Source organism: Lithobates pipiens, unplaced genomic scaffold (genome assembly GCF_037356315.1).
Source record: "Lithobates pipiens isolate NorthernLeopardFrog02 unplaced genomic scaffold, aLitPip1_a1.2 Scaffold_28, whole genome shotgun sequence".
NCBI lineage: Eukaryota > Metazoa > Chordata > Amphibia > Anura > Ranidae > Lithobates > Lithobates pipiens.
Genome location: NW_027507789.1, coordinates 171,032,482 through 171,058,299, shown reverse-complemented (window position 1 = coordinate 171,058,299; position 25,818 = coordinate 171,032,482). Strand labels below are relative to the sequence as shown.

The window sequence follows — 25,818 nt, the reverse complement described above, 5'->3', positions numbered from 1 at the left end:
TTGGTAAGGTTTAAGTAATTACTAAGAATTGCAGGCCTACAATATATAACACCAAATTTCCATGCAAAAAATTGTACCACTTTTGGTACAAAATTCTGGACATAATCATACCTCCAGGGAGGTTAATGTCTAAACCGCTGGCAACAAAAGTGAGTACACCCCTAAGTGAAAATATCCAAATTGGGCCCAATTAGCCATTTTCCCTCCCCGGTGTCATATGACTTGTTAGTGTTACAAGGTCTCATGTATGAATGTGGAGCAGGTGTGGTAAATTTGGTGTTGCTCTCACTCTCTCATACTGGTCACTGGAAGTTCAACATGGCACCTCATGGCAAAGAACCCTCTGAGGTTCTGAAAAAAAAAATGTTACTGTACATAAAGATGGCCTAGGCTATAAGAAGATTGCCAAGACCTTGAAACTGAGCTGCAGCATGTTGACCAAAGCCATATAGTGATTTACCAGGACAATCAGAACAGGCCTTGCCATGGTCGACCAAAGAAGTTGAGTGCATGTGCTCAGCGTCATGTCCAGAGGTTGTCTTTGGGAAATAGATTTATGAGTGCTGCCAGCATTGCTGCAGAGGTTGAAGGGGTCATCCCAGAAGGAATCCTCTTCTAAAGACGATGCACAAGAAAGGCTGCAAACAGTTTGTTGAAGACAAGCAGACTAAGGACATGGATTACTGGAACCAGGTCCAGTGGTGTGATGAGACCAAGATAAACTCATTTGGTTCAGATGGGGTCAAGCGTATGTGTCGGCAACCAGGTGATGAGTACAAAGACAAGTGTGTCTTGCCTACAGTCAAGCATGGTGGTGGGAGTGTCATGGTCTGGGGCTGCATGAGTGCTGCAGGAACTGGGAGCTACAGTTCATTGAGGGAACCATGAATGCCAACATGTACTGTGACATACTGAAGCAGAGCATGATCCCCATGATACAAAGAAAAGAGAGCGCAAAGCTACCTTAGTGTGATACTATTAATTACTAAAATACAAATACAAAAAAAGGTTTACACTCACAAACATGGATCTGAAAATTGCATCTACAGCAAGGTGGATGTCTCCTCTCCTGGCCTGATAGAATGGGTTGGCTCCCAAAAACGAGTGATATGAATGGGGGATGTATAGAGCAGCCTCCACTTCCTCCTCATGTGCCACTGTGTAACTCGTGGCCGAGAGTGAAAGCCTGTGAGTGAATTAACTCCTCCTGACTAGTAGAGCGGTTGTCAAGACAACATGTTTCAGACTCTTTGGGCCCAATTTGGACATTTTCATTTAGGGGTGTACTCACTTTTGTTGCCAGGGTTTTAGACATTAATGGCTGTGTGTTGAGTTATTTTGAGGGGACAGCAAATTTACACTGTTATATAAGCTGTACACTCACTATTTTACAGTGTAGCAAAGTGTAATTTATTCAGTGTTGTCACATGAAAATATATAATAAAATATTTACACAAACTTTTGTGAGATACTGTACATACGTGAATATGTTATGTTATTCACACATAATAATAAATATGTCATTTAGGGGTGTTACCAATAACTCAACACACAAAACAAGTTAAAATGCTTACACATTGAGCCTGTTTGACATTCCTTAAATGTATTCAATATTTGCCTTTGTTGTATGGGTCAGCAATCAGGTTTTATCAGTTCATTCCTTTGTAGTTGAGTTTTACAAACAAATTATGTGGGAAGACTGTTAATACTGATTAAAAGCATATTAAATAGACAACATGCTAGATGGAAATTCTATTGGATGCTTGTAAAATGCCCATACATATTACTCATTTACCTATACCACCCAGTTCTCTTCTTATAAAAGCAGAATCAGGAGTAAGAAAACATTTGATATTGTTGTTCGTAGTTATAATTGTGGCTCTGCTGAGGATCCAGCTCTGAAGACACCATGAGCCATAACGCTAAGCACTGCCATTTTTCCGCTGGATCTCATATGGGAAGCCACCATACTGGTGGATATCATTCAGCTCAACTGACTTCCCACCATGGAGGGTCACACATGTCACATCATGGAGGATCTAGCATGTTCCACCATGGAGGACCTCATACATCACATCATGGAGGTCACAACAATTCCCACCATGGAGGCTCGCACATGTCAAGTCATGGAGGTCACCATATGTCCCATCATGAAGGCTCCCACATATCATCACATCATGGAGGCTCACACAAGCCACATCATGGGGGTCACCATATGTCACATCAAGGAGGTCACCACATGTCTCACCTTGGAGGTTCCCACATGTCAAGTCATGGAGGTCACCATATGTCCCACCATGCAGGCTCCCACATGTCAAGTCATGGAGGCCACCACATGTCCCATCATGGAGGCAACCACATGACCCATCATGGAGGCTCTCACATGTCACATCATGGAAGCCATCACACATCCCATCATGGAAGCCATCACAAATCACATCATGGAGGTTCCCAAATGTCCCACCATGGAGGCTCCCACATGTCAAGTCATGGAGGTCACCATATGTCCCACCATGGAGGCTCCCACATGTCAGGTCATGGAGGTGCTCATATGTCCCACCATGGAGGCCACCACATGTCCCATCATGGAGGCAACCACATGTCCCATCATGGAAGCCATCACAAAAAAGAAGTGTCTTTTTCAAAACATGTTAGCCATGGTCATGATGGTCATCATAGCACCCCTGGAGGTCATGGTGGCTGGAGTGATAGCCTATTTGGTGTTAATGAAAAAGAGACCATGCAGCTTTTGAATGAGCGCTTGTCATCCTATCTCAACAAGGTTCGCTCTCTTGAAATAGAAAATACCCAGCTGGAGGGAAAGATTTGTGAATGGTATGCAAACCACCAACCAAAAACACCTCCTGATGGCACTCATTATTTCCGACTCATCAATGAGCTCCAAAACCAGGTAACTAATAGTTCACTGCAATAATTACAAATTTCATGAAAAGAAAGTCATTAAAGTATATGACAGGAATCATAGTTTATCAGAGAACATACTATATGTGCATACACTAAATAGAATCAATCTATTTGGAAACTAGAAGACCAACATATAATTAGAAATAGGGTTAATATTAAGTTTTAAAAATAGTAATGCATACTGGTAAGATTATTAACATTATTAAAATAAACTGGTTAGATTAACTTGTTTGTCTGAAACACTTAAACTGACCACATATGTTTTATGTTTTAACTATTGAATATATAAATATATATACTGTATTTTGACATATTTTGAAATTTGTTGTATAGATTGCTGAACTTGCTACAGAAAATGCAAGAATTCTTCTTGAGACTGATAATGCCAGGCTGGCTGCTGATGATTACAACAACAAGTAAGTGTTGACAATGGTATGATTTGTACACAGGCTTAAAGCTCAATTGACCCCTCTTTATTTAATACTGTAATGTAGTCAGGCTGCCTTTACAGTACCAAATATGCTGCTTTTTAGTTATTTTATTTAGTTGCTATGTGTTACATGGTTAGAGTACTGCTTGGACCTTGAAGAATGGGACACACCCAGAAAGCTCGTCCATGAAAAATGATATGTTAGTGCAAATAAAAAAAGTATCAGAACTAAATTTTCTCTGTCACAATTGCACTAATATGGCTATAGTAGCAATGGTTAAAACATACCCAGCTATATGACTCTTTGCACATTGTTTTACCCAACAACGCTGCTCAAGGAGTGAGAACTCTGTCAATTAGAGCAGTGTACCATGGGGATGGGAGGGTACATATCAGATCTCAAGAGAACCAGGCCACAGTGTGGCCACAGTGTGACTCTCCAAAGTGTTTTCAGGAAAGGGTATTTTAAACCCTTGCTGCAATACATGGAAACTAAAAAGAACCCTTAAAAACAGCTATATTATTGACTTTGTATATCATTATTTCTATTTGCAAAGGAGGAGGCTAGGGCTGTTGTGACTGGAGAGGGAGGAAAGAAGTGTTTATGGATTCCTGGGGCTGTGCATCCTGTCACCTTCAAAACGGATTGGGGTGGACAATGGTATAAACATCTGAAGAGGTGAGCATTTGTTTAGGGAATAGAGCACAGCATTTTAATATACTGGGGACACTATGGCGCATAGGGACTTTTTTGGCAACCATGTGAAAAGATCAACTTGCTTTATAAACTCAGAAAATGTACGCAGTTAACCTAAATATAAAAGCAAGATATAATTGATGGGACTTTGTAGGCACCAAAGTAAAATGCAAAGTAAAAATGCAAATAGTTTATTGTACATCACATTAAAAACAGGTACAATGATTCAAAACATGTAAATCCCCTATACAAATTAGTCACATATGTAGATACATAGACACCCCAAAACCACACTGGGAGTGGAAGTGCATGCCGACGTGTTTCAAGTTTCATTGTCTTGTCAGGGGGTTAGTGCAAAAGGGTAGCTTAATGTTGGTGATGGAGTCAGCAAACTCAACTATAGGACAGCCCAAGATCCCAATAGGAAGTCAAGAGCAGCAGGGGGTAGCATTCAATGGACAAAATATGTCCCGGACACGTCCAAGAATATCTCAAAGGCAGATAGGACGTCTATGAGGATCTTACAAAGTAGTATATAAGAAGGGATACAGCTTTTCCCCACTCAAGACATATCCATAAGTTTAGATCTTTATGATGTGCCCTTCCAGGAAATTATGAAAATCCCAATCACAAAAAGGAAGCAAGTGAGAACCCCTTGAGTTAAACAAGCTGGGAACACCTATTGCGGTGAGGAAAAGGGATGCCTATCACATCTATTTACCCTTCATAAATATAACTTGTAATTGACTGCAGCTAAATTTCACAGTGAACCTACCAGGTGTATTTTCTGAAGTATGTGATATGTAAATCCCTGTTTTTTGGTAATTAGTTTCCTGCAACACAAGCAGGAGTTCTTAGATCACTTGGGTTTCCAACAAAAAATGTTGAGTGCATTGGTGCAATGTCTGGATGGAAATGTAAGTATTAGATCTGGTTGGCAGTGCTCCCTAGATAATCTAAAGTTAATTTTAAATTTGGACTCAAATGTACTCTTTAATCTGAAACCAGACATTGTTTAATGTTTAATAAAAGTAACAAAAACATCAGCGCTAAAGATGAATCGAAGCCTGGAGTCTATCCTGACAATCCTGGGTGGTAGAGCTCTTCCATTCTCATCAGGGAAAACGTTTATCTATGAAGAACTCTGCAATGCATATGCCTTGCTTATCTCTTCAGATAGAAAATCTGAAACAAAGACAAAAAGAGAAGTCACACCATCCTTGTGCATTTACATAAAAATTATTTACTGGGGAAAGAAACTCCAATATACTCACAAAAATATAAAACTTCAGGCATAAAGAATCAATCCAATTCAGATACTTAGACGGTACCCATCTGCAAGGGAGTGCGTTGAATTTCCATTTGTATCTTACTCATTTGCTTCTCAAGAACTCTAGTGATGAATTATCTGCATTTAAGTTCAAAATATTAGCCTTCTGTAGTGCCCGCTTAAACTTAAGGGAGGGGGGTGCCAGCAACGGTGTCCCTGGGGTATATTAAGCCAATGAGTGCCCTGAGTGCCTTATCTCACCGTTGTTCACCCATTGACATTTTCTGTGAACTTGTTTTTTATTATGTTTGATTGGTCATCTTAAATATTCTTCAAAGATCCAAAATGGAAGATGCTCTGGCCAGTAATGTGGAGATGGATGTCAAAAGTCTGGGAAGAGTGCTGGAAGGACTTAGTGGAGAAGCATCAGAACTGGGGACGCAGGTCGAAAGCCTCCAAGAAGAAATGGACAGTCTGAGAAATAACAGTGAGGCGGTAATATACCATAAAAATTCATAATTATAAAATTATACAGATGTTGTTACTTCATTTTCTGAATCTTTTACTCTCATGCATGACCCACTATAGGAAATAGAATCCCTTCTCTCTCAACTGGGTGCCAGAATCAACATTCAACTGGATGCTGCTCCATCCACTGATCTAAATGAAGCCTTGTCTGAGATTCGAGAGGAATATGAAAATCTCATGGAAAGAAACCTTAAAGAAACCGAATATTTGTTCCTTGAAAGGGTAAACTGAAGTTTTTACTGTAAGAATATGAATGCATTGAGCTAAAGACAAAAACATTAACAATTTATGAAACAATTCATCTGCAGGAGTGTATTATATGTAGGAAATTCTGTTTGTGCACTGCAATGTCATTGCAGTCTTCTGGGCTACTTGCCTCAGTGTATTTAACTAAATATGTGGGCATACATGGGCATTCTTTTGCGGGCAGAATTTGGGAGGGATGCTAGTAGAACATATATGCCCAGGTTCCTTGTGTCCTTCAATAAGCATAGGTTTTAAAATGCAGGACAGCCAGAGCTATCCCATCAGAAGTGAAAAATGTAAATATAAGGCCTGGTTTACACTAATGTGATCGAACGGATCAAAAGTCCGGTCGTGTGTACGCGGCATAAGGATTGGTAAGATGCAATATAATAAATGTTTGTTTTTGGGTTTACAGTGCTTTAAACCACATGTCCAAACATTACCAATGATCTTATTTTTGTTGGCATCATCAAGGACCCTCTGATACTGGGACTAAAGTATGACATGCCCCCCATCCTCTTCCCTAGGCTATGACCACCTTCTCCCTGCTCCATATATCATATCCTTAAACATTTCCCCATCCATTCTAAACCCCTCTCCCAGTAGATAAAACGCAATGTGTTTCATGCATTCATTTATAATCATATATGCATTCATTTATTTATGTGTGTTCTATTCCCTTAGAGTCAGGAGTTAACTCAGGAAGTGGAGTCTGGTTCAGAAGAGCTGCAGTCTATTGAAACTGAACTAATTGAGATGAAGCGCTGTATGCAGGCCCTGGAAATTGAGTTACAAAGTGAACTGAGCTTGGTATGTTCTTAAAAATTAGGAGTACTTTAATATAAAGTATACATTTTTGCACATAATCCTACATCTTGCTGAGTAAAAACAATAGTGGATGAAGGACCTTGATTGACATGGATGTTATCCATTGGATTTCAAAAATGAAACATAAGTAACAAGGCTTGTTGGTTAAAGAAGGGAAAGCGAATTCTCTATTCTGAGTTGGGTTGAGATAGAAGTACATGCTGTCTGATGTGCAATGTAGGATGTGAATTCTGTTAGATTGAAACTGTTTTGATCACATAAAACTTCCTTTCAGTATAAATTCAACAAAATTCTACAAAACATTCTTTACATACATGGCAGTTATAGCACACATATTTTGTAGCATTTATTAGGGCTAAAGTATTTCAGTTTTTATTACGCTTTAATGGGTTTAGTTACCTAACAATGTTTTAAGTATTGTAAACCCTTGTAGATAGATACTTTGGACTTTCTTCATAACTGGGATATTGCTACAGGGCTAATTTTAAGGTTTACGGGTGATGATGACCTACCATTATTCAAGAATGGTAAAAATCTACAACTGGGAAAGCATAGAACAGTAAACATAATTTTTTTGATTTGAGACAATTTAAGTAACATACATTAGGAAATCAGCAGTGGTGTATATTATACTATATGTGTATATATATATATATATATATATATATATATATATATATATATATATACAGTATCTCACAAAAGTAAGTGCGCCTCTCACATTTTTGAAAATATTTTATTATATCTTTTCATGTGACAACACTGAAAAAATTACACTTTTCTGTAATGTAAAGTAGTGAGTGTACAGCTTGTATAACAGTGTAAATGTACGGTCCCCTAAAAATAACTAAACACAGTCATTAATGTCCAAAAGGCTGGCAACAAAAGTGAGTACACCCCTAATTGAAAATATCCAAATTGGTCTCAAAGTGTAAAAATTTTGTGTGGCCACCATTATTTTCCAGCACTGCTTTAACCCTTTTGCGCATGGAGTTCACCAGAGCTTCACAGGTTGCCACTGGAGTCCTCTTCCGCTCTTCCATGATGACATCACGGAGCTGGTGGATGTTAGAGACCTTGCATTCCTCCATCTTCTGTTTGTGGATGTCCCACAGATGCTCAATATGGTTTAGGTCTGGAAAGATACTTGGTCAGTCCATCATATTTACCCTCAGATTCTTTAGCAAGGCAGTGGTCATCTTGGAGGTGTGTTTGGGGTCGTTATCATGTTGGAATACTGTCCTGCAGCCCAGTCTTTGAATGGAGGGGATCATGCTCTGCTTCAGTATGTCACAGTACATGTTGGCATTCATGGTTCATCTATTTCCCAAAGACAACCTCTGGATATGATGCTGAGCACGTGCACTCAACCTCTTTGGTCGATCATGGTGAGGTCTGTTCTGAGTCTAATATTTCAGTGTTGTCACATGTAAACACATAATAAAATATGTGAGGGGCGTATTCACTTTTGTGAGACTGTATGGATATATATATATATATATATATATATATATATATATATATATATATATATATATACCGTATATACTCGAGTATAAGCCGAGATTTTCAGCCTCTTTTTTGAGGCTGAAAGTGCCCCCCTCGGCTTATACTCGAGTCATCGCTGTCTGTCTGCCCGATCAGCGTGTCGAGCAGACAGACAGCGGCCATTCTAGGATTCAAAGGCCGCGCCTCCGTCTCCGCCTTCGCCTGTGATAGGCGGAACACTGAATTTCCCAGCAGTCTGTGTTCCGCCTATCACGGACGTCCTCTCATCCTCGTCCGTAGTATGAGGATGAGCGGACGTCCATGATAGGCGGACCACTGACTGCTGGGAAATTGAGTGTTCCGCCTATCACGGACATCCGATAGGCGGAACACTCAATTTCCCAGCAGTCAGTGGGAAATTGAGTGTTCCGCCTATCACCGACGGAGGCGCGGCTTTTGAATCCTAGAATGGCCACCGACGAAGAGCTGCGGGACGGGCCGGGACGCAGGCCGGGACGGGACGCAGGCCGGGACGGGACGCAGGCCGGGACGGGACGCAGGCCGGGACGGGACGCAGGCCGGGACGGACACAGGCCGGGACGGACACAGGCAGGCTGGACACAGGTAGGCTGCACGGACACACACACACACACACACACACACACGGATGCATGCACACACAGGGATGGATGGACACACACGGATGCATGGACACACACACACACACACACACACACACACACACACGGATGCATGCACACACACAGGGATGGATGGACACACACACACACGGATGCATGGACACACACACACACACACACGGATGCATGGACACACACACACACACACGGATGCATGGACACACACACACACGGATGCATGGACACACACAGGGATGGACGACACACAGGGATGGACAGGCATGTCTCACCCTCGGCTTATACACGAGTCAATAATTTTTTCCAGTTTTTTGGGGGTAAATTGGGGACCTCGGCTTATATTCGGGTCGGCCTATACTCGAGTATATACGGTATATATATATATATCAGTCTTAGTCCATCGGGTCCAATATTGAGTTGGCGAGTTGGCCCACCTACTTTATAACTATAACAGCTTGTGGACAGCCTCTTCTGGGAAGGCTGTCCACAGGGTTTAGGAGTGTGTCTATGGGAATGCTTGACGATTCTTCCAGAAGTGCATTTGTGAGGTCAGGCACTGATGTTGGACAAGCAGGCCTGGCTCGCAGTTTCTGTTCTAATTCATCCTAAAGGTGTTCTGTTGGGTTGAGGTCAGGACTCTGTGCAAGCCAGTCAAGTTCCTCTACCCCAAACTCATTCATCCATGTCTTTATGGACCTTGCTATGTGCACTGGTCCAAATCATTTGGTGAAGGGGGGATTATGGTGTTGAGCTGTTTTTCAGGGGTTGGGTTTTGCCCCTTAGTTCCAGGGAAGGGAACTCTTAAGGCATCAGAATGAACCAACTCAATATTGAACCCTACAGACTAAGACTGGGGTGCCATTCAATTTCATGTGTGTGTAAAGGCAGGCATCCCAATACTTTTGGTAATATAGTGTATATACTGTATATATATATATATATATATATATATATATATATATATATATATATATATATATATATATATACCACTGGTGTATACCAATACACCAAAAAGCTAACACTCATGATTTCCATTTTGTTTAAAATTATAAATGGTCCATGAAAAATATAAGCTAATTTAGGTTGATTATGAGGTCTGTACTTGAAATAGTAAATGTTGATTTTAATCAGGGTTTATATGACTTTTATTGCAGAAATCAGCTCTGGAGGGCACTTTGGCTGAGACGGAAGCTACGTTTGGCTCCAAACTTGCTGAATTGCAGTGCCTGATCAATGGTTTGGAGTCTGACCTGGCACAGATTCGGTCAGACCTAGAACATCAGAACCAGGAGTATATGACTCTCATGGACCAGAAGACCCATTTGGAGATGGAGATAGCCACCTACAAACGCTTGTTGGATGGACATGACATTGAGTAAGTATGGTAGACAAGTACATTAAATAAAAGCACACCAGTTAAATACCGATATTACAGCTCCCAAATACAGCTGGAATGCAAACTTCCTTATAAAAGCAATGGAAAAAGAAGACCATAGCAAAGTTGAACCTATTGTTTATTACTGAGTGAACAAATTTGCAAAGAAAGTGAGTGAGACCAAGCTGATATCCAGAATGCCAATCTGTCAGATTTTGTTATATTTTCTTTTTTTTTTTTTACATGCTACTTTAGTATTTTGTTAAAACCCTTCTTTACTTTTGAAATAAACCAACCCCGTGCGCCAAAATGCCTGGGGTCTCCCTACCCAGAGGGGCTTGGTTTTGTGGGATCCTTACTATGTTATCACCTCAGTATGAGTTCCAAAAAATACAGGGAACGCCATCTCAAAATATTTGAGTATCATGCTCTACTGCACATTCTGTACTCGTAAAAAGGCACTGTAGAACTGTGGAGGACAATTCATGTAGACCTTACATGCTTAACCACTTAAGGACCGCCGTATTTCCAATGTACGTCATTACAATGGCACAGGCAGGCACAAGCACGTACATGTACGTGCCTGCCTTCCAGCGAGTGGGGGGTCCGATCGGACCCCCTCCCGCTGGATACGGCGGTCCGGTTCGCTGCAGGAGTGATCCGTGATGAGGGGATGGCCGTTGGTTTCTGGCCACCCCCTCTCGATCTCTCCTGGCCAATGAGAAGCTTCCTCCCACTGTGTATTGTATAAACAGGAAGGAGGAAGTGATGTCATTCTCCTCGGGCGGTCTTTTTGACTGGACTACGAGGAGAAGACAGAAAGTAAGTGCACCAAAACACTACACTAACACATAGGTACACATAGGTACACAAACCTGTTTTAACTCCCTGATTGCCCCTAGTTAACCCTTTCACCCCCTTTTGCCAGTGTCACTAAGCGATCATTTTTCTGATCGCTGCATTAGTGTCGCTAGGTAGCTAGTTATTTTTTTAGGTTCACCGCCAGGTTTTTATAGCGCTAGGTACCCCGATATACTACCCAATAATGGTTTTAACCCCCTGATTGCCCCTAGTTAACCCTTTCACCCCCTTTTGCCAGTGTCACTAAGCGATCATTTTTCTGATCGCTGCATTAGTGTCGCTAGTGTCGCTAGGTAGCTAGTTTTTTTTTTAGGTTCACCGCCAGGTTTTTATAGCGCTAGGTACCCCGATATACTACCCAATAATGGTTTTAACCCCCTGATTGCCCCTAGTTAACCCTTTCACCCCCTTTTGCCAGTGTCACTGAGCAATCGTTTTTCTGATCGCTGCATTAGTGTCACTAGTGCCGCTAGGTAGCTAGTTATTTTTTTAGGTTCACCGCCAGGTTTTTATAGCGCTAGGTACCCCGATATACTACCCAATAATGGTTTTAACCCCCTGATTGCCCCTAGTGAACCCTTTCTCCCCCTTTTGCCAGTGTCACTAAGCGATCATTTTTCTGATTGCTGCATTAGTGTCGCTAGGTAGCTAGTTATTTTTTTAGGTTCACCGCCAGGTTTTTATAGCGCTAGGTACCCCCATATACTACCCAATAATGGCTTTTTTTTTATGTATATTTATTGAAAAAAGATTTTTGTATAGCAGAAAAAATTGTACTTCCGATACAGACAATCAAGATTGACAATGCAATTGTAACAGGAAAAACCGCCGCAGGCGGGGTACAAAATGTTAACATCTTAATACATCACGTTGAGAGGTAAGGAGAAAAGGATACACCACGGATCCGCCGATAAAGATACATAAATAAACCAAGAGTTGTATTTTTGGAAGGGGACGTAGAGTAAGAATCCTGAGATTAAACCTGAGAAAAACATTCCCGAAAGTAAGTAGCCACAAATCAGGGTGTTGCCTCAGGGTTAAACACGGAGTTGTCCCACCTGTCCCATATTTTAGAAAACTTGGGTAGGGAGTCTTGTACCAGTGCAGTCATATGTTCCATCCTGCGTATGTATGCAATGGCGGAGATTAGCTGTGAGTGGGTCGGGGGGGGGGGGGAAGGGGACAACCAGAGGGCAGGAATCACTCTCTTAGCAGCTAGGAGGATATAAGCTGTCAGCTTCTTGGCGTTTTTAGATAGCGCCGCAATAGGTAGGCCTAGCAGGTAATGTCTAGGGTCTAACGGAACATCTATCTCCAATACAGATTGGAGTAGGGAATGGACCATAGACCAAAAAGGTATAATCAAAGGGCAGCTCCAGAAAATATGGTAATGGGTGCCTTCATTTCGTAGACACCTCCAACACAGCTTAGATACGGTGTGATCGTATTTATGTAACATTTCAGGGGTTTTGTACCAAAACATTAGTATCTTATAAGCCGTCTCTCTCTGCTCCACACATCTAGAGACTTTAGAAGTGAAAGTCCAGATGTCCTGCCATTGAGAAATAGTTAAGGAGGTCGGTAAAATTGCGGCCCATCTCCTCATATAGAGATGTGCTTCCGTGGTGGGCGTGATTGAATTGTGAAGGATGCTGTAAATAGAGGATATAAGTCCTTTCTGACAGGGACCTTGGGAGCACAAAGTTTCAAAGGCGCTAGGGTTGGCTAAAGTCAGGTCAGGGGATCTGGAGTGGAAATAATGTTTAAATTGAAGGTATGAAAAAAGGAGCCGATCCGGAATGTCATATTTATCCTGAAGCTCTGGGAAGGATAGGAATTTGCGAGATATCGGGTGCAACAGGTGGCGGAGTTGGAAGATGCCTGACCTGTACCAAGGAAACATATTCTTCACAGAGAGACTGTCAGGCATATCTGGATTGAAAATGACATTCAACAGGGGTGAGCATGGAGAAGAGAGAGAGAACCTCTTGTGACACTTTTTCCATATGGACAGAGTAAAGAGCATCGGCCCAAGGCTTATGCGCCTAAGCTGAGCCACAGAGGAGGTCAGATCTGACCACAGCATGGAGCAAGGATGAACAGGATTGATAACACTCATTTCCAGCTCTGACCATCTACTGGTAGCAAAATACGACGACCAGGAGATAGCCGCCAGAAGATGCATTGCATAATAATACTTCACTATATCGGGGGCCCCCAACCCTCCATGGGACCACTGTTTGGGCTATCCTATGCAATTTATTCCCCCATATAAATTTAGCAAAAGCCCGCTGAATGTTCCTAAGCTGAGGCATGGGGTTAGCAACTGGTAATGTTTCAAAAAGATATAAAAACTTAGGGAGTATGGCCATTTTTAATATATTAATCCTGCCCAGGAGAGATGGGGGGCACGACGTCCAACCTCTAAGCAGGCTGTGCGTTTCCGCAATTAGAGATATAAAGTTAGCTTCATAGAGGGAGCTGTACGTGGCGGTCAAGTTAATGCCAAGGTATTTGAGGGAGACAGGGCACCAATGATAGGGGTATTCGTGTTTCAAAGAAGCTAGAAGCGGGGGTGGGATATGAATGGGGAGCGCTTCAGTTTTAGTTGTATTAACCCTATAACCCGAGAGTCTGCTGAATGTATCTAAAAGAGTGTGAAGTTTGGGAAGGGAGATGTGAGGTTTCGTCAGGGTGAGGAGTATGTCGTCTGCAAAAAGAGACAACTTGTCTTCTTTCAATCTGAGGGAGATTCCGCTTATGTCCGAGTCCTCCCGTATAGCTGCAGCTAAAGGTTCCAGGCACAATATAAACAACAAAGGGGAAAGAGGGCATCCCTGTCTGGTACCATTACTGTGTGTAAAGAGTGGGGATCTATAAGATGCCAGTTGGACTTGGGACGTGGGAAGTGAGTATAAGTCAAGTAAGGTTACTGTCCTAAAAAGTGTTTGGGGACCCGGGTCCTGCCCCAGGGGACATGGATCAATGCAAAAAAAAGTTTTAAAAACGGACGTTTTTTCAGGAGCAGTGATTTTAATAATGATTAAAGTGAAACAATAAAAGTGTAATATTCCTTTAAATTTCGTAGCTGGGGGGTATCTATAGTATGCCTGTGAAGGGGCGCATGTTTCTGCTGCTTAGAACTGTCCCTGCACAAAGTGTCATTTGTACAGGAAAAAAAGTCTTTTAAAATCACTTGCGGCTAAATTGTCTGCTCCCCGTAATACAGAGAACACTCAATGAGTATTCTCTGTATTAGCCGACAATTCATTCATTCATTGATAAAAAAAAAAGCGTGGGGGTTCCCCTAAATTCAATTACCAGGCCCTTTTAGGTCTGACATGGATATTAAGGGGAACCCCGCATCAAATAAAAAAAAAAAAATATTCTGATACCACATGTGTGAGACTTTTACACAGCGTGGCCACATACAGAGGCCCAACATGCATGGAGCGCCTTCAGACGTTCTGGAGCACCCAGGACAATTCTGACATTTCTCTCCTACATGTAAAAATCATCATTTATTTGCTAGAAAATTACATAGAATCCCAAAACATTATATATGTTTTTTTAGCAAACACCCTGGAGAATACAATGGTGGTCGTATCAACTTTTTATCTCGCACAGTATTTGCGCAGCAATTTTTCGAATGCTTTTTTTTGGAAAAAAAACAGTTTTGTGCTTAAAAAAAAAAACACAGTAACGTTAGCCCATTTTTTGCATAATGTGAAAGATGAAGTTACACCGAGTAAATCGATACCCAACATGTCACTCTTCAAAATTGCACAGGCTCGTGGAATGGCGCCAAACGTCGCTACTTAAAAATCCCCATAGGCGACGATTTAATTTTTTTTTTTACTGGTTATATGTTTTGAGTTACAGAGGAGGTCTAGGGCTAGAATTATTGCTCTCGCTCCAACGTTCGCAGCAATACCTCATTCACCGTTTTCATATGTGGGCGGTACTTACGTATGCGTTCGCTTCTGCATGCGAGCACATGGGGACAGGGGCGCTTAAAAAAAAAAAAAATATTTTATTGTTCATTTTACTTTATTTATTTTAGTTTGACATTTTTTTCCCCAAAAATAAATTTTTTGATCACTTTTATTCCTATTACAAGGAATGTAAACATCCCTTGTAATAGGAATATGGCATGACAGGTCCTCTTTACAGTGAGATATGGGGTCAATAAGACCCCGCATCTCACCTATAAGCTGGGAAGCCTGAAAAAAAAAAAAGATTCTGGATTTGATCGTATTGGCGAGTCGGTAGAAGCACCGGAGGGCGGCGGGAGGGGGGCGGTGTCTATGGCTGGGTATTGCAGGGTATCACCGACTATGGCTGGGTATCTCAGAGTATGGCGTTGCAGAGTATTGCGTTGCAGAGCATTGCAGGATATTGGAGGGTGTTGCAGAGCATTGCAGAGTGTTGCACGGTATTGGCGGGATTTGCAGAGCATTGCAGAGTGTTGCAGGGTATTGGTGGGTGTTGCAGAGCATTGCAGAGTGTTGCAGAGCATTGCAGAGTGTTGCAGGGTATTGGCGGGTGTTGCAGAGCGTTGCAGGGTATTGCAGAGTGTTGCAGAGTATTGCAGAGTATTGCAGAGTATTGCAGAGTAATGCAGGGTATTGCAGAGTATTGCAAAGTATTGCAGAGTAATGCAGAGTAATGCAGAGTATTGCAGAGTAATGCAGGGTATTGCAGGGTATTGCAGGGTAATGCAGAGTATTGCAGAGTAATGCAGAGTAATGCAGAGTATTGCAGAGTAATACAGGGTATTGCAGAGTAATGCAGGGTATTGCAGAGTATTGCAGAGTATTGCAGAGTATTGCAGGGTATTGCAGAGTATTGCAGAGTATTGCAGAGTAATGCGGAGTATTGCAGAGTAATGCAGAGTAATGCAGAGTATTGCAGGGTATTGCAGAGTAATGCAGAGTAATGGCAGGGTATTGCAGAGTATTTGCAGGGAATTGGGGGGTTAATTTTCGGTGAACAGCGATGTGGGCACTGCAGATGCAGCCCACATCGCTGCTGACACCGATCTCTTCCCCCTCCGCTGTTCCGATCGGTACAGAGAGGGGGAGGGAGGAACCGGCGTCATAACATGACGCCGGTTTGTATACAAGTGATCACTCCGTCATTTGACGGAGCGATCACGTGGTAAATGGCCACTATGAGCGGCCGTTTACCGTGATCCGTGATGCGCCGGGTCCTGTGGACCCAGCGGTCACGGATGCTCTCGAGTGCGCGCCCCAGGGGGCGCGCGAGAGCGGACTTCTGGGAGGACGTCATATGACGGCCTCCCAGAGTTAAGAAACCTCCCTGTAGCCGTCATTCGGCTATAGGCCGGTTATTAAGTGGTTAATCATTATTAAAATCACTGCTCCTGAAAAAACGGCCGTTTTTAAAACTTTTTTTTGCATTGATCCATGTCCCCTGGGGCAGGACCCAGGTCCCCAAACACTTTTTAGGACAGTAACTTGCATATTACCCTTTAAAATTAGCACTTTAGATTGTGAACGTTCGAGTCCCATAGACTTTAATAGGGTTCTAAAGTTCACACGAAGTTTAGGTCTGTTCGCAGGTTCTGGTGCGAACCGAACAGGGGGGTGTTCGGCTCATCCCTACTAACCAACGCTTATGAATTGAGTTCAAGCCCCTAACGTTGTAAGTGAGTACCCTCAAAGCCATCGTGTGCAAAACAGTGGAAGCTTAAAGTACCCATAATATACACACAGTAAACGGATATAACCATACAAACCAAGAAAATATTGGGTCCCGTGGTGTATCCTAGGAAGGAAAAGCAAGTGAAGGCATATAATAACAACAATGCATCTATAGAGTGAAAAAAAGAGCATCAAAATTGAGCAAAAAGTGGAAGAAAGGCCAAAAAAGAGGCCTGAAAAATAGAAAAAAAAAAAATTTGTATTAGAAAAAAGGCCTGGTGGGTAAAAACCACCCAGGAGTCCACAGCCGTAGCCGTGGAACAAAAGGAGGCACATCAGGGGTTCCAGCTCATCTGGAGAGACCCCGCCACCTTCCAGCAATAGTTACAGGCAGTAAGAACAGTATACTGTTGTCCCAACAACCAAAAACAGGGGCAGTAGAAAAAATATAACCCGTAACTAAAGTTGCAAACACCCCTTGTTAAGGGGAAAGCATGGTGAGATAGGGGCCGAGGACAAGGCCAGCCAAACACTGCACATGGAAGTTCTCATGAAGGAGAGAGTCTAGGATGTAGGTTACACTGGGGGGTAGAAAAGGACTTCTGCGATTTCTGGCGCGCAGGGGTCCAAATCCGGGCAGGAATGGAGGATGTTCCGGGTGGCCATGGTCAAAGCTTCCTTGCTGTCGTAGTAGTGGAAGCGTACGATAATGTCTCTAGGGTTGGCCCCGGCAGGGGGCTTTGGGGCCAGAGATCTGTGGGCCCTATCCAATCTCCAGTCTATGTCCGGGATTTTAGGGGCAACAACATTGAAGAGGCTGAGTAGGTACGGTTTGATCTCTCCCTCACTGACTGCCTCAGGGACGCCTCTAATACGTAGATTTTGGCGACGTTCCCTATTCTCCAGGTCTTCCTGTTGGGACTGGAGCTTAGAGACAGATTGCTTCAGACCGGCGTTGTCTTCTTCTAAAACGTGTACATACTGTAACAGGTCATCAAATTTGGTTTCCAGGACATCAGTCCGTTCTCCAATCTGAGCAAGCTCCCCCCTCAATTCATGGGCCAGTTTACCCATTTCCTTAGAAACATTGCTTGTCAAGTCTTGCAGGAGAGCTCGCAGTTTATCATCAAGTACGTCAACTGTGACAGGGGCGGACATCGTGTCTGAGTGGCTATGTGACAAAGAGCTTGGGTTGTCTTGTACCGACACTTGGGAGGCCATTTGTGCATATGTGAAAGAACCTGGAGAAGGAGCAGGGGAGGCCGGCCTGCTCAGAAATCGATCTAGAGTCTGTGAGGGCCGCAAATCTGGGGACAGAGACTGAGGAAGGTGTTTCGGCCCGTATTTCACCATGAGGCGTTGGGACTAGGCATATATTCAGTTACATGTGGTGCTTCCCATATAGAAGTAGCGACTGTGAGTAGCACGGGAGCATTGGAAGGCGGCTAAGGCCCATGTAGAATGATCACATGTCTGTCAAACAGGGGGGACCCCAAATTAGAACGTTGCCGGTTAGAAAACACAAGCCAACTGGGGGGGGAGGGGGGTGGAGCGGGTGAGCAGGCCACAGCAGTCCCAAACAATCAGGGGGGGGAATTCCAGGAAACACTGCACCACTAGGTTGTATGAAGAGTCAAGGCAAAAGCCAAGGCAGAAATCAGGGCAGAGAGCAAGCAAGTATAGGCCTCAGGGAGTAGTAGAAGGAGTTGGGTGAACCAAGATGGCCGCTGACCAGGCCGAGGGCAGTTGCAGGGTATGAGGATGCGGCTGTTGTGGGCAGGCAGTCACTCAGGGGGAGGCAGGCTCCGTTGAGGCAGGGGTTAATGCCTACATTGGAAGGGGCAGCAAGCCAACAACAGGAGGGGGTGAGCAGTTATAGTGCAGGAGGCCTTGGGTGTAGTAAGATGGCCACCGGAGCTCACCTTTCAAGCTGGAACCTAGGCATCTCCTCAGGCATCCAAATGATGGCCAGCGGGGCTCCGGCGCAGGCGGGGATGTCTTGAGGGGTCAGCACCAGTGGTCCCGGCCGAGATGGGACCCGGGATTCGCTGTCCGGAGGCTCCGCAGAGCGGTGTAGGCCGCAAGATGGCGGCGGTGTCCGGCCTGTCTCGCCGCTCGCAGCCGTGGGACCGAGTACGGCGACGGAGCGGCCAGAAAGGATAGCTCCGTCCGGAGCTCTGAGGACCCACTGGCGGGATGGATGGGCCGGTGGGCAGAAAAAACTTGCGGCAGGCGAGGATGGACGTAGATAGAGCAAGGCCTCGGCGGAGCTCCACTCAGGCACGTCCGTCCTCCTCGGCTTCCGGCCACGCCCCCCCAATAATGGTTTTAACCCCCTGATTGCCTATAGTTAACCCTTTCACCAGCAATCACAGTATAAGTGTCACTGGTGACGCTGGTTAGCTAGTTAGTTATTTAGGTTCCCCGTCAGGTTTTTATATAGCACCAGGGACCCCCATATACTACCTAATAAAAATTTGAACCCCCTGATTGCCCCTAGTTAACCCTTTCACCAGTGATCACCATATAAGTGTTACGGGTGACTCTGGTTAGTTTGCTTTTTATAGCATCAGGGCACCCACCATTTATTACCCAATAAAGGTTTAACCCCCTGATCACCTGGCGGGTGATATCAATTAGGTTTTAGGGTCAGGGTCTGCGTCGCCCCAGGCAGCGCAAGGTTAGTGCCAGTACCGCTAACACCCACACGCAAAGCATAAACCTCCCGTAGTGGTATAGAATCTGAACAGATCAATATCTGATCTGATCAGATCTATACTAGCGTCCCCAGCAGTTTAGGGTTCCAAAAAAACGCATTGTTAGCGGGATCAGCCCAGATACCTGCTGGCACCTGCGTTTTGCCCCTCTGCCCAGCCCACCCAAGTGCAGTATCGATCGATCACTGTCACTTACAAAACACTAAACACATAAATGCAGCGATCGCAGAGTCAGGCCTGATCCCTGCAATCGCTAACAGTTTTTTTTGGTAGCATTTTATATTTAAATCCGGAAGGCAGTGCTTGGTTTTCGGGGTCCCGTACGTGGCTAGGCTCCCAAAAAGTCCCCCACATGTGGTATCCCCGTACTCGGGAGAAGCAGCAGAATTTATTTTGGGGTGTAATTTGACTTATGCCCATAGCATGTGTAAGCAATATATTATTTAGTGAGAACTTTGTGCAAAAAAAAAAACAAATTGTAAAATTTCTGCAACTTGTGGCAAAATATAAAATATTTCATGGACTCAACATGCCTCTCAGTAAATAGATTGGGGTGTCTACTTTCCAAAATGGGGTCATTTGGGGGGGGGGTTTGTGCTATTTTGGCATTTTATGGCCTTCGAAACTGTGATAGGTAGTGAGGAGTGAAATCAAAAATTTGCACCCTTAGAAATCCTGAAGGCAGTGATTGGATTTTGGGGTGCCGTACGCAGCTAGACTCCCAAAAAGTCCCACATATGTGGTATCCCCGTACTCAGGAGAAGCAGCAGAATATATTTTGGGGTGCAATTCCACATATAACTATGGCATGTGTGAGCAATATATCATTTAGTGACAACTTTTTGTAAACTTTTTATTTTAATTTTTTTGTGTCATTGTTCAATCACTTGGGACAAAAAAAAAATATTCAATGGGCTCAACATGCCTCTCCACAACTTCCTTGGGGTGTCTACTTTCCAAAATGGGGTCATTTGGGGGGGTTTGTACTGCCCTGCCATTTTAGCACCTCAAGAAATTAGATAGGCAGTCGTAAATTAAAAGCTGTGTAAATTCCAGAAAATGTACTCTAGTTTGTAGACGCTATAACTTTTGCGCAAACCAATAAATATATGCTTATTGACATTTTTTTTTTACTAAAGACATGTGGCTGAATACATTTTGCCCTAAATGTATGACTAAAATTGAGTTTATTTGATTTTTCTTATAACAAAAAGTAGAAAATATAATTTTTTCTCGAAATTTTCGGTCTTTTTCCATTTATATCGCAAAAAATAAAAATCGCAGAGGCAATCAAATACCATCAGGGGGAAAACACTGCGCTATAGTTAGATGTATGTAAAGTAAAAGGCCACAACAAGCAAATCAGCAGCCAACACCAAAAACAAACAAAGTCCAGCAAATAAAGTAATAAAAATAGTGTAGCGCTTCAATGGTAATAGATATAGTCGACATAAATTATAAGGATAACCATATAACAAAAATCATATGAATGATATAGATGCCTAGAGTAAAAAAGTCCAAAATTGGGCACACATTCCACAATGTAGCTGGCACGGGGGTGACCGAACCGTCACAGAAGAGGGAGGAATCACACTAGGCGAATGTATTCATGCAAATCTGCTTGACTGTAAACATCAGGGAAAGTAGATAAATACTTCTTACCAACTCTGTTGGACTCACACAGTCGTATGACAGTTGAGTCGGAAAAGGCTTGAGGTCACAATCTGGGACCAAGGAGTATAAGGAGGGAGGTCTGTTGAGCTGATAAAGGAACTCCAAACGGCTGTATGCCCGATAATATATTTCTCAGATGGAACATCAAGGTTGTTTGTAGTCCAGCTCGGACGCGGCCCGTTGCACTGATACTCCAATCTCCCCCGAATGGGGAGGAAGATAATTGGGGGTTTAGACCAAAGAAACGGAAAAACAGAAAGAGAAAAAAGGGCTCCACATGGTGCGGGTCAAACGGTATAAAAAATGGTAATTTATTGAAGTCAAAAGGTTATTAATGACTTTGTGATCACAAAAATAGAGTAAAATGAAATTAAAAGCAATGTAGGGTGCCAACAGCTAGCCCAACGCGTTTCGACACATATGTCTTCGACAGGGGCATGTTGCAAATACCATCAAAAGAAAGCTCTATTTGTGGGAAGAAAAGGACGCAAATTTCGTTTGGGTACAACATTGCATGACCGCGCAATTACCAGTTAAAGCAGTGCAGTGCGAAATTGTAAAAAGACCTCTGGTCCTTAGGCTGTTTATTGGTCCGGGGCTGAAGTGGTTAAACTGACTCAGTAGGGACAAGTAAGTAGATAGATAGATTTTATTTTACAGACTGAATTTAGCTATTTTGTTTCCCTTACAGTGTTTCTGAACATCACATGTCCCACGATCAACATGGTAAGTTCAGCGGTAATGTTATGCATTTTATACAATTGAATCAGACTAACTAAAATTATGACTGATAAAGATGACTAACAATCTGTCTCCCCTGGTAATGCCCAGTGCGTTTGAGATTTTCTGGCCTTCTTTGGAAATTCAGCAAACTGTTTAGCACCAGTTAGTCCTGTTTTGTTACAATAGCATCGTTTTCATCATCTGCAATTGTTTAGCACATGGTTCCATTAGTATACTACAGTAAGTAATTACAGTATTTTAGTCACAAACAATAATGTGGCCTTGAAGGCTCTGTACGCCAGGACATTTTGTTTGTTATATTTAGTCTCATTGTGTCCACGGTAAGACCTAAATTGTTGCATTAAATACTAGAATAAAAATATTGTGAACTAAATGCATCACCTCAGTGCTGGACTCTTATTTTATAGTTTTCTAAGCTTCATGATTTATTTATTTACAAGTGATTTTAGTAAAAATGTATTACTGTAAAAATTGTTGTCTTGCCTATATTAAAGTAGAACTAAAAGCAAAATGTTTTTATTTTATTTTGGATAGAGTAAGGTAAGGGTTATATTTCCTGTCTTTTTTGCAACAGATATGTCCCAAAGGGGAGATTTTACCCCCCTTCTTTACCGTAGCCAAACCAGGAAGTGAGAGGTGTTAGGGAATCCTGGGGTGTCACTAGGGTCACCAAAACTAGTATTCCCATTGAACAGGGGCGGACTGACCATTGGGGCACTCAGGCACTGCCGAGGGCCCCGTGCCACTAGGGGGCCCCATCAGGATTGCCAGCCTCAATAAAACCAGGGACAGTATGTAAAAATCAGTGTTTTTTTTTAATTCCAAGATTATAGCTGCCTCTCCAGTACCTTTTCAATGTGTGTATGTGTATTCTGTGTGTATACTGTGTGTCTGTGTGTGTATACTGTGTGTCTGTGTGTGTATACTGTGTGGCCTCATAATCTTCTATTGCCCGGGGGTCCCATAATCTTCTATTGCCCAGGGGCCCCATAATCTTCTATTGCCCGGGGCCCCATAATTTTCTATTTCCCGGGGGGCTCCATAATCTCCTATTGCCTTGGGGCCCCATAATCTCCTATTGCCCGGGGGCCCCATGATTTGTCAGTCCGCCCCTGCCATTGAATTAGTGTCCCCATTGTAAGATTTGCCCTCTATTACTGTTCTGGTGTCAATTAGGGATGAGCTGAACAACCCCCCCAACCCACCCCCCAGTTCGGTTTGCACCAGAACATACGAACAGACAGAAAACTTGTGCGAACATGTGAACACCTTTACTATGGGACACGAATGTGAAAAATCAAAAATGTTCTTTTTAAAGGCTTATATGCAAGTTATTGTCATAGAAAGTGTTTGGGGACCGGGTACTGCCCCAGGGGACATGTATCAAAGTTTTTTCAGGAGCAGTGATTTTAATAATGCTTAAAGTGAAACAATAAAAATAAAATATTCCTTTAAACATCGTGCCTGGGGGGTCTCCTTAGGTTGCCTATAAAGTAGAGCCTCTTTCCCATGTTTATAACAGTACCGCAGCAAAATTATATTTCTAAAAGAAAAATAAAATTTAAAAGAAACAAAATTGCTTGCGGCTGTAATGTATTGTCGGATCCCGGCAATATACATAAAAAAATCAATGAAAAAAACAGAGTGGGTCCCCGCCCTCCCCCCCCCAGTCGGTTATCAGGCCCTTCGGGTCTGATATAGATATTAGGGGAACTCCATGTCAAAAGTAAAAAAAAAATGGTGTGAGGGGCCCTCCCAAATCCATACCAGACCTTTATCTGAGCATGCAACTCAATCATCATACAGCAATGCACTGCGATCTCACAGTGCATTATGGGGCATGCTGCAGCACTCAAACTTCCCGCAAACACCCCACATGTTAGGTTCATTTTAGAACAAACGAACACCCGATGTTCAAGTCAAACTTATATTCGACTCGAAATGCAGGCTCATCCCCAGTGTCAATCTAAAATTTGGGGTTTTCTTTTACTTTTACTTTCAATGATAATTGTAAATAGGACAAATAGAAACAGTTCCTAATGAGGGCACAGACAGCAGTAAAAACTGATAGATGTTCTAATCCCTCTCCAGTCAATCCAAAACTAGAAAAAAAAAAGTTTTGCTCTTAGTTACACTGAATAACCCCAAGCTTCATTTACTTAAAAAAAAACCTTGGAAGTAAAAGCTATGTTTTTTTGAATCAGAGAAACAGTCACAATTAGTAAATTTATGCTTAGTGATGCTGCTCCAAGCTGAGGTATGAATCTCTGCTGGTGCTCAGGATTACAGGGAAGCTGAGGTGAAAAGTTACTCATCTAGGGAGAGGAGAGGAACAATCAGATACAAATTCAGATATAAATTCTCTAACACTCGTGTTCTAATGCAAGTTTGCATCTAATTATCAACACAGAAAGCTCATATTTCACAATCTTTGATCAATGAGACATATGACCACTAAGCCTTGCACACAACTCATCTTTGTGTCATATAATAACTTCAGCATTTCTGTGTATCTTTGACTTTTCAGGATATCATCACAGCAGGATGTATCATCACTCAGGACACCATGATGTGGGCCATCACATGTCAGGCCACCAACATGGAGGACACCACTCGTTTGGGCACCATCATGGTGACCACCAATTTTCTGGTCACTTTAAGGGAGGGCATCACTCCTCCCACCAGAGTGGAGGACATTAGTCCTCACTCCACAGTGGAAAGCATCACTCTTCTACTCATCAGAGTGGAGGTCATCACTCCTCTGGTCACCAAATTGGAGGACATCACTCCTCTGGTCACCAAAGTGGAGGGCATCACTCTTCTGGTCACCACAGTGGAGGGCATCACTCCTCTGGTCACCAAAGTGGAGGGCATCACTGTTCTGGTCACGAAAGTGCAGGAAATCACTCCTCTGATCACCAGAGTGAGTAACACCACTCCTCCGGTCACCAGAGTGGATGAAATCAATTGTCAGGACACAGTGGTGACGGCCATCACTCTTCTGACCACCATAATTTCATAATTTGGGTGACCAGTTTTAAAGCGTTAAGCAATAGTTTCTATCATTGCATTGATATTATTTCTTTAGATGCTTTTCAAACATTATATAAATCTATATCTATATATATATATATATATATATATATATATATATATATATATATATATATATATATATCTATCTATCTCTATATATATATATATATATATATATATATATATATATATATATATATATATACTTCATATCTCCTTGTCCCCTTTCCTATCCATATATGTAGAAGATGGAAATTGTATGTGATAGTCAACTGGTCTAAGGGCAACACATATGTTTAGTGTCAAAGTAAACACGCAGTTAGAGAAATGTAGATGAATCTTGAGTACCTTGAGATAAAAACTTTGAGTGTCTTGATAGGTATCAGATTTTAAACGTTTGGTGGGTTATATACTGTATGTATGTGCAGGGCCTAATAGCTACTCTATTGAAAGCAGAGGCAATTTGCCTGTTATGGCAAATTTACATTTGTTCTCTTTGCTTCATGGACGTGTTGCTGAAGAAAAAGAGTTCTATAGCTAGAGGCCCCATACTCTGGCTGCCCGATGATAGTGAGCTGGGAATTTAGGAACATTATCAGTGCACCTGTAGCATTAGATGGTCTGAGACTCCTGCATGGGAATGTCATGGCTGCTACTTTATCCAGTGGGGG

At 42.7% G+C, this 25,818-nt stretch overlaps 1 protein-coding gene across 1 annotated transcript; it reads left to right on the top strand.

The window, feature by feature from the left end:
- The first annotated feature begins 1,868 nt into the window (after positions 1 to 1,868).
- LOC143935802 (keratin, type I cytoskeletal 19-like) lies at positions 1,869 to 25,220 on the top strand. Its single transcript, XM_077459911.1, has 8 exons — positions 1,869 to 2,911; positions 3,259 to 3,341; positions 5,661 to 5,817; positions 5,911 to 6,072; positions 6,781 to 6,906; positions 10,229 to 10,449; positions 22,059 to 22,093; positions 24,639 to 25,220. Exons 1-8 carry the CDS (start codon positions 1,910 to 1,912, stop codon positions 24,809 to 24,811), a joined length of 1,959 nt encoding a protein of 652 aa, XP_077316037.1. The 5' UTR covers positions 1,869 to 1,909; the 3' UTR covers positions 24,812 to 25,220.
- Positions 25,221 to 25,818: the final 598 nt, after the last annotated feature.

Bases quoted from the DNA above. Each gene is read 5' to 3' on its own strand.
- LOC143935802 (XM_077459911.1), top strand. From the start codon at position 1,910: ATGAGCCATAACGCTAAGCACTGCCATTTTTCCGCTGGATCTCATATG. The intron at 6,073-6,780 runs GTAAACTGAAGT...CTATTCCCTTAG, and splicing joins AATATTTGTTCCTTGAAAGG to AGTCAGGAGTTAACTCAGGA. The intron at 6,907-10,228 runs GTATGTTCTTAA...CTTTTATTGCAG, and splicing joins TACAAAGTGAACTGAGCTTG to AAATCAGCTCTGGAGGGCAC.